Genomic DNA, 16,467 nt, shown 5'->3' with positions numbered 1-16,467 from the left:
GTAGTATGCTAACGTTACTTACATGTTTAAGGTGGTAGGCTAACGTTACTTACCTGTTTTAATGTGGTAGGCTAACGTTCTTTACATGTCTTAAGGTGGTAGTTTGTGTTACATGTCTTAAGGTGGTAGGTCATGTTAGCTAACGTTACACGTTTAGGGTGGTAGGCTAATGTTACTTGTTTAAGGTGGTAGGCTAACGTTACTTACATGTTTACGGTGGTAGGTCGTGTTAGCTAACGTTACTTACATGTTTTAAGGTGGTAGGCTAACGTTACTTACGTGTTTTAAGGTGGTTGGCAAACGTTGCTTACATGTTTAAGGTGGTTGGTCATGTTAGCTTACATTACTTACATGTTTTAAGGTGGTAGGCTAACGTTACTTACATGTTTAAGGTGGTTGGTCATGTGAGCTTACATGTTTAAGGTGGTAAATTAACTTACATGTTTAAGGTGGTAGGCTAACGTTACTTACATGTTTAAGGTGGTAGGTTGTGTTGCTTACATGTTTAAGGTGGTAGGTCATATTAGCTAACGTTACATGTTTTTAAGGTGGTAGGCAAACATCACTTACGTGTTTTAAGGTGGTAGGCTAACGTTACTTGCATGTTTAAGGCGGTAGGCTGACGATACTTGCGTGTTTAAGGCGGTAGGCTAACGTTACTTACGTGTTTAAGGTGGTAGGCTAACGTTACTTGCGTGTTTAAGGTGGTAGGCTAACGTTACTTACGTGTTTAAGGTGGTAGGCTAACGTTACTTACATGTTTAAGGTGGTAGGCTAACGTTACTTACGTGTTTAAGGTGGTAGGCTAACGTTACTGACATGTTTAAGGTGATAGTTCGTGTTACTTACCTGTTTCAGGTGGTAGGCTAATATTACGTATGTTTTAAGGTGGTAGGCTAACGTTACTTACATGTTTTAAGGTGGTAGGCTAACGTTACATGTTTTAAGGTAGTATGCTAACGTTACTTACATGTTTAAGGTGGTAAGTCGTGTTAACTAACGTAACTTACACGTTTAAGGTGGTAGGCTAACGTTACATGTTTTAAGGTGTTACTTCGTGTTACTTACCTGTTTTAAGGTGGTATTTAACGTCATCCGCTAGCAAAAACATACAGAAACAAACACATTCATGCTTGAACGTTGCGAAACACAAAAGACGAGAAACACCTTAAAAGGCAACTTATTTATTTATTGGCAAACGCTTCTATGTACACAACCCCCCCCCCAACAACTTCGGAACACGGTTCGATTCTACGATCGTTTGTACGCACACATCCCGTTTAAAACACGTTATATAGATACAGTACTTGGTAACTAAGTCTACGCTAACGCTAATAGCATTTGTGCTAAATTATGTGCAAAAGAAGCTCGTTCGTTTCCGACGTTACGTACGATTTTTTGTTGGGGACGCGCTTGGGCGTTCCTACGAGTTGCGCAACGCTCGGGGGCCGGGAGGAGACGCCGCCCTGGCGGTAGGTCGTATTCGGCTAACGTTACTTACATGTTTAAGGTGGTAGGCTAACGTTCCTTACATGTTTTAAGGTGGTAGGTCGTGTTTGTCTAACGTTACTTACGTATTTTAAGGTGGTAGGTCATGTTCGTCTAACGTTCCTTACACGTCTTAAGGTGGTAGGCTAACATTTCTTACATGTTTAAGGTGGTAGGTCTTGTAAGCTAATGTTAAACATGTTTAAGGTGGTAGGCTAACGTTCCTTACATGTTTTAAGGTGGTAGGTCATGTTAGCTAACGTTACTTACGTGTTTTAAGGTGGTAGGTCATGTTCGTCTAACGTTCCTTACACGTCTTAAGGTGGTAAGTCGTGTTAGCTAACGATACTTCCATTTTTAAGGTGGTAAGTAGTGTTTAAGGTTGTAGGCTAACGTTCCTTACATGTTTTAAGGTGGTAGGTAGTGTTTGGCTTACGTTACTTACATGTTTTAAGGTGGTAGGCTAACGTTCCTTACATGTTTAAGGTGGTAGGTCTTGTTAGCTAATGTTAAACATGTTTAAGGTGGTAGGCTAACGTTCCTTACATGTTTTAGGGTGGTAGGCTAACGTTCCTTACATGTTTAAGGTGGTAGGCTAACATTACTTAAGGTGGTAGGTCACGTTAGCTAATGTTAAACTTGTTTAAGGTGGTAGGCTAACCTTACTTACATGTTTTAAGGTAAATAGACCTGTTTCAGGAGTAGCTAGCATCGGACGACGGATTTACGATTTAAAAGCGGGCGGTCGCGGGGATACGCTAACTTCCCGCGCCACAAAACGTACGTAACTAGCGCTGCTAATTTGAACCTGCTTCCGAGGTAAATAGCTTCCGTAGAAGCTAGCATCTCCGGTTGCAAGGAGCTAAACCACGCTAGTGCTAAACCGACTACGGCGCGGTTGAAACGCGTCCTCCGGAGGCCCCCGGTCCGACTCCCAACGCTCAAATCAGGGGATCGAACCATATTAGCTTACACACGGAACTGCCCGTGTGCGATAATGCTAGCTAGCTTACTAGCTGGCGCTTCCTGGTCGGTGCGTTTCTTTCCTACCTCGTCTTCGTCCTCCTGAAGGTGCATCCCCACCCCAAACCCCACCCCCCACCCCCCCCAACAGTCCTAGCTAGCATCCGAAGGTCTCCTGCGAGGCGTACACCATGTACACGAAGCCGTCCTCGTCCTTCTCCTGCTCGTACACCTCGGCGATGGCGGCCGACGCCGACGCCATGCTGTGCTGGTTGACCAGCAGGAAGAAGGCCTGCGTGGGGTTGAGCTGCAGCCGGCGCCTGGGGGAGGGGGGGGGGGGGGGGGGAGGTTGGCGTTGGCGTAACGGTGGTCCAGTGGATGTGTAAGTGTGTGCGTGCGCAGACGTACCTCAGGATCTTCACCAGCTCGCTCATGTTGATGTGATCCGGCACCAGGAACTTGAACCGGTCCAACGCCGGCAGCTGCTTCTCCCCCTTGTACCGCTCAATGATGACCTGTGGGGGAGGGAAGAACGCCGCTTTACCACCGTGCCGCCGCCCCTTCTCTCCCTACGCGGGCTCAAACACACTTACGGGGATCTTGTTGGGCTGCTGGTCCCGGATCTGCTGGGCCTCTTTGCGCCGGTCGTCTGCGGGCGACAAAAAAGGGGGGACGGGATTCAAACCCACGCACCGGCGTTAATGTGATGCTAGTGCTAATGCTAACAGGGGTCTGACTCTGCCCGCCACAGGAACAGGACTACAACAATGGCGGCGTCGTTCTCAGCCTCAGTCTGTAGGTGACTTGGCTGGGAACCGGAGGGTCGCCGGTTCGAGTCCCCATGCGTGGATCATGAATGGAGTTAGTCCAGGTGTGTGTGTGTGTGTGTGTGTGTGTGTGTAACCCGTCTTCGAATGCAAAAGCGACGGAGAAGGCGAACGCGTCAAGCCGCCGTTCAAAACCAATATAGCGACGCGGTGACAAGCGACGCGTTCCGGACGAAGCAAAGACGCGTCAAGCCGCCGTTCAAAACCAATGTAGCGACGCGGTGACCGGGCGACGCGTTCCGAGCGAAGCGGCGAAGCGAAGATGCGTCAAGCCGCCGCTCAAAACCAATGTAGAGACGCGGTGACCGAGCGACGCGTTCCGAGCGAAGCGAAGACGCGTCAAGCCGCCGTTCAAAACCAATATAGCGACGCGGTGACGAGCGACGCGTTCCGGACGAAGCAAAGACGCGTCAAGCCGCCGTTCAAAACCAATGTAGCGACGCGGTGACCGGGCGACGCGTTCCGAGCGAAGCGGCGAAGCGAAGATGCGTCAAGCCGCCGCTCAAAACCAATATAGAGACGCGGTGACCGGGCGACGCGTTCCGAGCGAAGCGAAGACGCGTCAAGCCGCCGTTCAAAACCAATATAGCGACGCGGTGACGAGCGACGCGTTCCGGACGAAGCGAAGACGCGTCAAGCCGCCGTTCAAAACCAATGTAGCGACGCGTTCCGAGCGAAGCGAAGACGCGTCGAGCCGCCGTTCAAAACCAATGTAGCGACGCGTTCCGAGCGAAGCGAAGATGCGTCAACGACTCCTTTGAAGAGCCGCGCACACTCAGACACCCTGTTAGCATTAGCATAGCTTCCATTTACCATGACAACAGGGTAGAGCCGGGTCGGGGGTTAGCTCCAGTTAGCTAGCCGCCGGTTAGCTTCAGTTAGCTAGCCGCCGCCTCGGCTAACTGCACTTGTCAACAACAACAGCTAGCTGAGGTGGCTAGCAGGGCCGGCTAACCGGGCCAAGCTAAGCCGCCGTGTCGGTGCTTTCCTTACCGAAGGGCCGCCTCTGCTTGTAGGGTTTGTCGGAGGGCATCTCGGTCCCGGTTGTCGCGGTTGTCAGCGCCTGGTTTTGCGGTAATACCGGTCACAAACAGCGGCTCCGCGGGCAGAAGAGCGTCCGTGTCCGCGGCTCCTCCTCCTCTTCTTCTCTGAAGACAGCTCCGGACCGACAACTGACGTCATCCGCGGGATTTGGGAAAGGGGACGGGATTTAAAGGGAAAACGGGATTTAAAGGGGACGGGATTTAAAGAGGACGGGATTTAACGGGATTTAAAGGTAACGGGATTTGACGGGATTTAAAGAGGACGGGATTTAACGGGATTTAAAGGTAACAGGATTTTACGGGATTTAAAGGGAACGGGATTTGACGGGATTTAAAGGGGACGGGATTTAAAGGGAACGGGATTTAAAGGGGACGGGATTTGACGGGATTTAAAGGGAACGGGATTTAAATGGAACGGGATTTAAAGGGAACGGGATTTAAAGGGAACGGGATTTAACGGGACTTAAAGGTAACGGGATTTAAAGGAAACGGGATTTGACGGGATTTAAAGGAAACGGGATTTGACGGGATTTAAAGGGAACGGGATTTAAGGGGAACGGGATTTGACGGGATTTTAAGGGAACGGGATTTGACGGGATTTAAAGGGGACGGGATTTAAAGGGGGCGGGATTTAAAGGGGGCGGGATTTAAAGGGAACGGGATTTAAAGGGAACGGTATTTGACGGGATTTAAAGGGAACGGGATTTGACGGGATTTAAAGGGGGCGGGATTTGACGGGATTTAAAGGGAACGGGATTTGATGGGATTTAAAGGGAACGGGATTTAAAGGGGGACGGGATTTAAAGGGAACGGGATTTAAAGGGGGCGGGGTTTAAAGGGAACGGGATTTGACGGGATTTAAAGGTAACGGGATTTAAAGGGACGGGATTTGACGGGATTTAAAGGGAACGGGATTTAAAGAGAACGGGAACGGGATTTAAAGAGGACGGGATTTAAAGGGAGCGGGATTTAAAGAGAACGGGATTTAAAGAAAACGGGATTTAAAGGGACAGGATTTAAAGGGTAACCTCTCATCTTCAGCCTCTCCAGCAGGGGACCCCAAACTTCCCTTTCCCAGGCCACATTAACCAACTCTAGGAGCATAAACGTGTGCTAAAGTGTCCTCTAGGAGCATAAACGTGTGTTATAGTGTCCTCTAGGAGCATAAACGTGTGTTAAAGTGTCCTCTAGGAGCATAAACGTGTGTTAAAGTGTCCTCTAGGAGCATAAACGTGTGCTAAAGTGTCCTCTAGGAGCATAAACGTGTGTTATAGTGTCCTCTAGGAGCATAAACGTGTGTTAAAGTGTCCTCTAGGAGCATAAACGTGTTAAAGTGTCCTCTAGGAGCATAAACGTGTTAAAGTGTCCTCTAGGAGCATAAACGTGTGCTAAAGTGTCCTCTAGGAGCATAAACGTGTGTTAAAGTGTCCTCTAGGAGCATAAACGTGTGTTAAAGTGTCCTCTAGGAGCATAAACATGTGTTAAAGTGTCCTCTAGGTGCCAAAACGTGTGCTAAAGTGTCCTCTAGGAGCCAAAACGTGTGTTAAAGTGTCCTCTAGGAGCCAAAACGTGTGTTAAAATGTCCTCTAGGAGCATGAACGTGTGCTAAAGTGTCCTCTAGGAGCATAAATGTGTGCTAAAGTGTCCTCTAGGAGCATAAACGTGTGTTAAAGTGTCCTCTAGGAGCCAAAACGTGTGTTAAAGTGTCCTCTAGGAGCATGAACGTGTGCTAAAGTGTCCTCTAGGAGCATAAACGTGTGTTAAAGTGTCCTCTAGGAGCATAAACGTGTTAAAGTGTCCTCTAGGAGCCAAAACGTGTGTTAAAGTGTCCTCTAGGAACCTAAACGTGTGCTAAAGTGTCCTCTAGGAGCATAAATGTGTGTTAAAGTGTCCTCTAGGAGCATAAACGTGTGCTAAAGTGTCCTCTAGGAGCATAAACGTGTGTTAAAGTGTCCTCTAGGAGCATAAACGTGTGTTAGTGTCCTTTAGGACCATAAACGTGTGCTAAAGTGTCCTCTAGGACCATAAACGTGTGCTAAAGTGTCCTCTAGGAGCATAAACGTGTGTTAAAGTGTCCTCTAGGAGCATAAACATGTGCTAAAGTGTCCTCTAGGAGCATAAACATGTGTTAAAGTGTCCTCTAGGAGCATAAACGTGTTAAAGTGTCCTCTAGGAGCATAAACGTGTGCTAAAGTGTCCTCTAGGAGCATAAACGTGTGTTAAAGTGTCCTCTAGGAGCATAAACGTGTGTTAAAGTGTCCTCTAGGAGCATAAACATGTGTTAAAGTGTCCTCTAGGTGCCAAAACGTGTGTTAAAGTGTCCTCTAGGAGCATAAACGTGTGTTAAAGTGTCCTCTAGGAGCATAAACGTGTGTTAAAGTGTCCTCTAGGAGCCAAAACGTGTGTTAAAATGTCCTCTAGGAGCATGAACGTGTGCTAAAGTGTCCTCTAGGAGCATAAACGTATGTTAAAGTGTCCTCTAGGAGCATAAACGTGTGTTAAAGTGTCCTCTAGGAGCATAAACGTGTGTTAAAGTGTCCTCTAGGAGCATAAACGTGTGTTAAAGTGTCCTCTAGGAGCATAAACGTGTGCTAAAGTGTCCTCTAGGAGCATAAACGTGTGCTAAAGTGTCCTCTAGGAGCATAAACGTGTGTTAAAGTGTCCTCTAGGAGCATAAACGTGTGTTAAAGTGTCCTCTAGGAGCCAAAACGTGTGCTAAAGTGTCCTCTAGGAGCATAAACGTGTGCTAAAGTGTCCTCTAGGAGTATAAACGTGTGCTAAAGTGTCCTCTAGGAGCATAAACGTGTGTTAAAGTGTCCTCTAGGAGCATAAACGTGTGCTAAAGTGTCCTCTAGGAGCATAAACGTGTGCTAAAGTGTCCTCTAGGAGCATAAACGTGTGTTAAAGTGTCCTCTAGGAGCCTAAACATGTGTTACCACATGCAAACTCACAGAAGGGATTCGAACCGGGAACCTGATGCTACAAAAAACACCCGAAAAACCCCAAATTTCGTAAACGTGAACATGTTTTTATTCCTTAAATATTCGCAGCCGTCGACCGTTTATAGTTCCCACGCTCGGCGGAGGGACACCGTATCCCTCCGCCGAGCGTGGGAACTATAAACGTTACTTCCTGGTACCGCCGGGGCGTGAAAAGGCCTCGGGTCGGCGGGTTTTAGCGGGACGCAGGAAACGTTCGATGCTGCTTGAGGTGGAAAGACGGACGAAGAGAGGAAAGGGGGTCGGGCGGCGGCGGCGGCAACTTCCTGGTATCAGTCCGACGGGTTCTGAATGACGATCAGGAAGTAGTCCTTATCTGTGGAGAGAGAACAGGAAGTGCTAAAGGTGAGAACAGGAAGTGTTTAAGGTGAGAACAGGAAGTGTTAAACGTGAGAACAGGAAGTGTTCAACGTGAGAACAGGAAGTGTTAAACGTGAGAACAGGAAGTGGTGAACGTGAGAACAGGAAGTGCTGAATGTAAGAACAGGAAGGGGTGAACGTGAGAACAGGAAGTGGTGAACGTGAGAACAGGAAGTGGTGAACGTGAGAACAGGAAGTGGTGAACGTGAGGACAGGAAGCGTTGAACGTGAGAACAGGAAGTGGTGAACTTGAGAACAGGAAGTGGTGAACGTAGAAACAGGAAGTGGTGAACGTTGGAACAGGAAGTGGTGAACTTGAGAACAGGAAGTGTTAAACGTGAGAACAGGAAGTGGTGAACGTGAGAACAGGAAGTGGTGAACGTGAGAACAGGAAGTGGTGAACTTAAGAACAGGAAGTTGAGAACTTGAGAACAGGAAGTGGTGAACGTGAGAACAGGAAGTGTCGAACGTGGGAACAGGAAGTTGTGAACTTGAGAACAGGAAGTGGTGAACTTGAGAACAGGAAGTGTCGAACGTGGGAACAGGAAGTTGTGAACTTGAGAACAGGAAGTGGTGAACGTGAGAACAGGAAGTGGTGAACTTGAGAACAGGAAGTGGTGAACGTGAGAACAGGAAGTGGTGAACTTGAGAACAGGAAGTGGTGAACGTGAGAACAGGAAGTGGTGAACGTGAGGACAGGAAGTGGTCAACTTAAGAACAGGAAGTGGTGAACCTGAGAACAGGAAGTGTTGAACTTGAGAACAGGAAGTGGTCAACTTAAGAACAGGAAGTGGTGAACTTGAGAACAGGAAGTGTTGAACTTGAGAACAGGAAGTGGTGAACTTGAGAACAGGAAGTGGTGAACGTGGGAACAGGAAGTGCTCGTACCCGGGGCGATCATGATCTCGTTCTTCTTGGAGCGCACGCGCAGGAACGTGAGGTCGTTCTGCGGGTCGATGTCGCGCACCGTGCTCCGCGCCTTCGTCACCAGCTGGTGGATCAAACCGGCGTACTGCACCGTGCTGGCGTTGTCCAGGGTCGTCTTGACGGGGATACCTGGGGGGGGGCAAAAACAGATGAAATCACCATAAAAACGACTAAAAACAGATGGAAACACCACAAAAACAGATGAAAACAGATGAAATCACCATAAAAACGACTAAAAACAGATGAAAACACCACAAAAACAGATGAAAAAAACACAAAAAACAGATGAAAACACCACAATAGGACTAAAACAGATGAAAACGCTACAAAAACGACTAAAAACAGATGAAACACCACAAAAACGACTAAAAACACATGAAAACGCCTCAAAAACGACTAAAACAGATGAAAACACCACCAAAACGACTGAAAACAGATGAAAACACCACAAAAACTTGTAGAAACACATGAAAACAGATGAAAACACCACAAAAAATGACTGAAAACAGATGAAAACATCACAAAAACGACTGAAAACAGATGAAAACACCACAATAACATGACAAAACGACTAAAAACAGATGAAAACACTACAAAAACGTGACAAAACGACTAAAAACAGATAACAACACCACAAAAACAGATGAAAACACCACAACAACGACTAAAAACAGACACTAACACCCCAAAAACACATGAAAACACCCAAAAACAGATAAAAAAACACCTCAAAAACAGATGAAAACACCACAAAAACATGACAAAAACGACTAAAAACAGATGAAAACACCACAAAAACGTGTCAAAACGACTAAAAACAGTTGAAAACACCACAAAAACGACTGAAAACAGATAAAAACACCACAAAAACGTGACAAAACGACTAAAAACAGATGAAAACACCACAAAAACGACTAAAACAGATAACAACACCACAAAAACAGATGAAAACGCCACAAAAACACACGAAAACACCACTTGAACACATGAAAACACGACTAAAACACATGAAAACATCACAATAACAGATGAAAACACCACTAAAACACATGAAAACACCACAAAAACGACCCGAAACACATGAAAACACCACAAAAACAGATGAAAACGCCCCAAAAACGACGTCCGTTTACCTTCAGAGTTGACGATGATGATCCCCTGAACTCCTTTCTGACCCTGGATCCGCTTGAGTGTCTCCTCTACTTCCGCCTGTGTGGGGGGGGACATTGAACACAACACAACTCTGAGCTCCTGGAGTCAGTGAACGCCTCACGGAACAACAACACTGCTAGCGGCGTTAGCTCCGCCTTGCTAACCGGGTAACAGCAGCTAGCCGCGGTTAGCATGTCTACCTGTATCCTTCTTGCGTCACTTAATATTAATGACGTCACAATATTAATAATTCATATTAAAAAGCCGCCATTTTGTTTGTGGAAGCGGTTTAAAGTGCGGTTAGCGTTAGCGCCGTTAGCTCCGTCACGCTAACCCGGCACCGCCCCGACATGGAAACGGTAGCTAGCCGCGGTTAGCATCTCTACATACACCCTTCTCATATTACGTCACATCCACAACGTCATAAATATAATAATTAATATTAATAACCCACCATTTTGTGCGTGTGAACGGTTTAAAAGTGTCCGAAGCTTCGGGAGCGTTAGCGCAGTTAGCTCCGCTGTGTTGTTGCCTGGGTGACAGGCGACTGACGTCATCACGCGGCTAACGGACGTGAAGATGCGTTCGTGTTCCGGCGTAAAAAGTGGGATTTTTGAACTCTGTGGGGTTTAACGGCAACGAAAACGACTAAAAACAGATGAAAACACCACGAAACGTGACAAAACGACTAAAAACAGATGGAAACACCACAAAAACGACTATAAGCAGATGAAAACACTAGAAAAACGACTAAAAACAGATGAAAACACCACAAAAACAACTAAAAACAGATGAAAACACCACAAAAACGTGTCCAAACGACCAAAAACAGATGTAAACACCACAAAACGACTAAAAACAGATGAAAACACTACAAAAAAGATGGAAAAAACGACAAAAAACAGATGAAAACACCATTAAAAGATGACAAAAACGACTGAAAACAAATGAAAACACCACAAAAACGACTAAAAACAGATGAAAAACCACGAAAACGATTAAAAACAGATGAAAACTCAACAAAAACGACTTAAAACAGATGAAAACACCAGAAAACCGACTAGAAACAGATGAAAAACCACAAAAACGATAAAAAACAGATGAAAACACCACAAAACAACTAGTTATATGGGGTTTAACGGCAGTTTACAGCCATAAAGTTGCATTTAAGCCTAATTTTGTGCTTTTATTGACATTATATTAATATTAAAATTAGTATTTTAATAAGAAAGACTTGATTCTGTCAGGAATCTCATGATTAGTCAGAGACTCGTAAGAGAATCCAGAGTCAGGAAGGATAAAAAGGCTAAAAACAGATGAAAACACCACAAAAATGACTAAAAACAGATGAAAAAACACAACAACGATTAATAACAGATGAAAACACACAAAAACCACTGAAAACAGATGATTACACCAAAAAAACGATTAAAAACAGATGAAAACACCACAAAAACGACTAAAAACAGATGAAAACACCACTATTAGATGACAAAACGACTAAAAACAGATGAAAACACCAGAAAACGACTAAAAACAGATGAAAACACCACTATTAGATGACAAAACGACTAAAAACGGATGAAAACGCCACAAAAACGATTAAAAAACACATGAAAACACCACAAAAACGACTAAAAACAGATGAAAACACCACTATTAGATGACAAAACGACTAAAAACAGATGAAAACACCACTATAAGATGACAAAACGACTAAAAACAGATGAAAACACCAGAAAACACTACCGAAAACAGATGAAAACACCACAAAAACGACTAAAAACAGATGAAAACACCACTATTAGATGACAAAACGACTAAAAACGGATGAAAACACCACAAAAACGATTAAAAAACACATGAAAACACCACAAAAACGTGACAAAAACGACTTAAAACACATTTCTCTCACAGCACCTGTATCAGCTCCAAACTTGGTCTTTTATTTTGAAACTCCGGACCGGAAACGCTTCCCGTTTCGTCCCCTCCGTCCTCGCGCTTCACTAATCTTCCCCTCGCGACAGAAATGAGCGACGCGGACGAAGACCTCGGTGAGTAAAAACGCGTTTTTATGGAAATATTAATATTTTTACGGGACTTTTATTCACACTTCACCGGAAGTTCGCACCGGGCACGGCGGGAAAAGTTACCCCGGCTGTGACGCTCTGTTCCCGGGGAGCTCTCCTGGACTTTACCGGGGGTCTGGAGGTTTGGGGAGTGGAGGGTCCGGAGTAGACGCGGGTACGAACCCCACCTTGTTCGTCCCGGTTTACGACATTTTCACGGTTTTTACGTTTACGACCGTGTCGGTTTGTTTACGTTAGTTTCCCGTTAGTTTTTCTAACGTATGGACTTTGGTTAACTTCCTGTTTGAAGACAAAACGACTAAGACTGTTGGAAACACCACAAAAACGACTAAAAACGGATGAAAACACCACAAAAACGTGACAAAACGAATAAAAACAGATGGAAACGCAACAAAAACGATTAAAAACAGATGAAAACACCACAAAAACGTGACAAAACGACTAAAAACAGATGAAAACACCACAAAAACGTGACAAATCGACTAAAACAGATGAAAACACCACAAAAACGACTAAAAACAGATGAAAACACCACAAAAACGTGACTAAACGACTAAAAACAGATGGAAACACCACTTAAATGTGACAAAACGACTAAAAACGGATGAAAACACCACAAAAACGACTATAAAAGATGAAAACACCACAAAAACGTTACAGAACGACTAAAAACAGATGACAACATCACAAAAACGACTAAAAACTGATCATAACACTACAAAAACAGCTAAAAACAGATAAAAACGCCACAAAACGTGTCAAAACGACCAAAAACAGATGAAAACTCCACAAAAACGACCAAAAACAGATGAAAACAACACAAAACCGACCAAAAACTGATGAAAACACCACAAAAACGACTTAAAACAGATGAAAGCACCACAAAACCAGATGAAAACACCACAAAACCAGATGGAAACACCACAAAAACAGATGGAAACACCACAAAAACGACTGAAAACAGATGAAAACGACTAAAAACAGATGAAAACACCACAAAAACAGATGAAAACACTACAAAAACAGATGAAAACAGATGAAAACACCACAAAAACAGATGAAAACACCACAAAAACAGATGAAAAGGCCACAAACACACATGAAAACACCACAAAAACGTCTCAAAACAGATGAAAACACCACAAAAACGACTAATAACAGATGAAAACACCACAAAAACGACTAATAACAGATGAAAACACCACAAAAACGTCTGAAAACAGATGAAAACACCACAAAAACGACTAAAAACAGATGAAAACACCACAAAAACGACTAATAACAGATGAAAACACCACAAAAACGTCTGAAAACAGATGAAAACACCACAAAAACGACTAAAACAGATGAAAACACCACAAAAACGACTAAAACAGATGAAAACACCACTAAAAACTAGTTGTCACTCAATAGGCCACGCCCCTAATTATTCATCCACTTTAACCTCCAATCAAATCAAAACTAGCCCCGCCCCCTCGGTGTTGCCATGGAGACGTGACCTAAACACACAGTAGTAGAAAAGTAGTTCCCCTCTGGAGGGTTCCGGGGCGTTATCCGGTCAACGCCTCGGTGATCAGGTCGCCTTTGTTCTCCCCCCCCCCCCTCCCTCTTAATCTCGAACCGGGATCTTTCCAGGGCAACGCCACGCCGCCGCTATTTTTATCCCTCCGCACGTCGACGCCATTGTAGTTTTCATCCGCGGAGGAGGCGTCGGCTTAAACCACCACAAAAACACATGAAAACACCACAAAAACACATGAAAACACCACAAAAACACATGAAAACACCACAAAAACACATGAAAACACCACAAAACACATGAAAACACCACAAAAACACATGAAAACACCACAAAAACACATGAAAACACCACAAAAACACATGAAAACACCACAAAACACATGAAAACGCCACTAAAACACATGAAAACACCTCAAAAACACATGAAAACACCTCAAAAACACATGAAAACGCCACAAAAACACATGAAAACACCACAAAAACACATGAAAACACCACAAAAACACATGAAAACACCTCAAAAACACATGAAAACACATGAAAACACCACAAAAACACATGAAAACACCACAAAAACCCATGAAAACGCCACAAAAACACATGAAAACGCCACAAAAACCCATGAAAACGCCACAAAAACACATGAAAACACAACAAAAACACATGAAAACACCTCAAAAACACATGAAAACACCTCAAAAACGCCTTAAAAACACAAGATAACGCCACAAAAACACATGAAAACACCTCAAAAACGCCACTAAAACACCACAAAAACGCCACTAAAACACATGAAAACACCTCAAAAACACATGAAAACACCACAAAAACTCATGAAAACACCACAAAAACAGATGAAAACACCACTAAAACACATGAAAACACCTCAAAAACGCCTTAAAAACACTAGATAACGCCACAAAAACACATGAAAACACATGAAAACACCACAAAAACACATGAAAACACATGAAAACACCACAAAAACACATGAAAACACCACAAAAACACATGGAAACGCCACAAAAACACATGAAAACAACACAAAAACACATGAAAACACCATAAATACAACTTAAAACGGATGAAAACACCACAAAAACAGATGAAAACACCTCAAAAACGCCACAAAAACACATGAAAACACCACAAAAACAGATGAAAACACCTCAAAAACAGATGAAAACACCACTAAAACACATGAAAACACCACAAAAACACATGAAAACACCTCAAAAACGCATGAAAACACCTTAAAAACACATGAAAACACCACAAAAACAACTAAAAACAGATGAAAAAAACACAAAAACGCCACAAAAACACATGAAAACACCTCAAAAACACATGAAAACACCACAAAAACCCATGAAAACGCCACAAAAACCCATGAAAACGCCACAAAAACACATGAAAACACCTCGAAAACACATGAAAACGCCACAAAAACACATGAAAACACAACAAAAACACATGAAAACACATGAAAACACCTCAAAAACACATGAAAACACCACAAAAACACATGAAAACACCTCAAAAACGCCTTAAAAACACAAGATAACGCCACAAAAACACATGAAAACACCTCAAAAACGCCACTAAAACACATGAAAACACCACAAAAACAGATGAAAACACCTCAAAAACACATGAAAACACCACAAAAACGCCACTAAAACACATGAAAACACAACAAAAACACATGAAAACACCACAAAAACCCATGAAAACACCACAAAAACCCATGAAAACACCACAAAAACACATGAAAACGCCACAAAAACGCGGAACATTTGACTGTCTCAGGGCCCCCCTTCCACTGTGCCCCCCTTCCACTGTTACCCCCGTGCCGCTAAAGTCTTCTTCCTCTTCTCCTCAGGCGCGTTCGATCCCGACATCCCCGAGGAGGGACCGTCCGCTCCGCCCCCCGGCTGGCTGGACGACGTCCACGGATACCAGGGCCACAAGGGAGGTGAGTCTAAAAATACCACCTTAAATATGTAAGTAACGTTAGCCTACCACCTTAAAACATGTAAGTAACGTTAGCCTATCACCTTAAAAAATATAAGTAACGTTAGCCTACCACCTTAAAACATGTACGTAACGTTAGCCTACCACCTTAAAACATGTAAGTAACGTTATCCTACCACCTTAAACATGTAAATAACGTTAGCCTACCACCTTAAAACATGTAAGTAACGTGTTTGTGTTCGATTCCAGACGGCGACGACCCGCTGTATCCACCGCCGCCTGCGTACACCCCCCAACCCGAGGCTAACAGGAACACTTTGGTGCCCTGTGTGAGGTAAGCAAGGCCGCAAACCTCCCACTCTGCCTCCGTCCGGTGCCCCGTGTGAGGATCGAACCTGTGTGTTTTCCGTCCCGCAGGGTCCCCACGGTGTCGGAGGACGTGGCCCGAGATGCCTTGCTCAAGTTTGCGGAGTCCAAGTGGCGGTACAGCGCCAAGCCGGCGCGGGAGCTAACCTTCAAGGAGCTCAAGCCCGTCACCGTGTACAGGGTGAGCACACGTTTATGCTCCTAGAGGACACTTTAACACACGTTTATGCTCCTAGAGGACACTTTAACACACGTTTATGCTCCTAGAGGACACTTTAGCACACGTTTATGCTCCTAGAGGACACTTTAACACACGTTTATGCTCCTAGAGGACACTTTAGCACACGTTTATGCTCCTAGAGGACACTTTAGCACACGTTTATGCTCCTAGAGAACACTTTAACACACGTTTATGCTCCTAGAGGACACTTTAACACACGTTTATGCTCCTAGAGGACACTTTAACACACGTTTATGCTCCTAGAGGACACTTTAACACACGTTTATGCTCCTAGAGGACACTTTAACACACGTTTAGGCTCCTAGAGGACACTTTAACACACGTTTATGCTCCTAGAGGACACTTTAACATACGTTTATGCTCCTAGAGGACACTTTAGCACACGTTTATGCTCCTAGAGGACACTTTAGCACACGTTTATGCTCCTAGAGGACACTTTAGCACACGTTTATGCTCCTAGAGGACACTTTAGCACACGTTTATGCTCCTAGAGGACACTTTAACACAGGTTTATGC

At 44.3% G+C, this 16,467-nt stretch overlaps 3 protein-coding genes across 3 annotated transcripts in view; 1 reads left to right on the top strand and 2 right to left on the bottom strand.

The window, feature by feature from the left end:
- Positions 1–2,597: 2,597 nt before the first annotated feature.
- Positions 2,598–4,460, bottom strand: map1lc3a (microtubule-associated protein 1 light chain 3 alpha). The gene is made up of 4 exons (XM_083940848.1): positions 4,272–4,460; positions 3,045–3,100; positions 2,860–2,966; positions 2,598–2,771 (listed from the first exon to the last, which is right to left on the bottom strand). Exons 1-4 carry the CDS (start codon positions 4,309–4,311, stop codon positions 2,609–2,611), a joined length of 366 nt encoding a protein of 121 aa, XP_083796974.1. The 5' UTR covers positions 4,312–4,460; the 3' UTR covers positions 2,598–2,608.
- Positions 4,461–7,328: 2,868 nt separating this feature from the next.
- Positions 7,329–10,325, bottom strand: dynlrb1 (dynein, light chain, roadblock-type 1). The gene is made up of 4 exons (XM_083940849.1): positions 10,214–10,325; positions 9,741–9,816; positions 8,569–8,736; positions 7,329–7,636 (listed from the first exon to the last, which is right to left on the bottom strand). Exons 1-4 carry the CDS (start codon positions 10,214–10,216, stop codon positions 7,593–7,595), a joined length of 291 nt encoding a protein of 96 aa, XP_083796975.1. The 5' UTR covers positions 10,217–10,325; the 3' UTR covers positions 7,329–7,592.
- Positions 10,326–11,733: 1,408 nt separating this feature from the next.
- The window catches only part of ssuh2.1 (ssu-2 homolog, tandem duplicate 1), a 10,554-nt gene continuing 5,820 nt past the window's right edge, over positions 11,734–16,467 (top strand). Inside the window, exons 1-4 of the mRNA XM_083940846.1 lie at positions 11,734–11,813; positions 15,253–15,345; positions 15,594–15,678; positions 15,762–15,891. Of these exons, the coding sequence (XP_083796972.1) occupies positions 11,789–11,813; positions 15,253–15,345; positions 15,594–15,678; positions 15,762–15,891 (333 nt within the window). The 5' untranslated portion in view covers positions 11,734–11,788. The remainder of the gene's footprint in view (positions 11,814–15,252; positions 15,346–15,593; positions 15,679–15,761; positions 15,892–16,467) is intronic.

The sequence above is a fragment of the Echiichthys vipera genome, assembly GCF_963691815.1.
Source record: "Echiichthys vipera genome assembly, contig: SCAFFOLD_42, whole genome shotgun sequence".
In the NCBI taxonomy this organism is placed as follows: domain Eukaryota; kingdom Metazoa; phylum Chordata; class Actinopteri; order Perciformes; family Trachinidae; genus Echiichthys; species Echiichthys vipera.
This window is presented reverse-complemented; position numbering and strand designations above follow the sequence as displayed.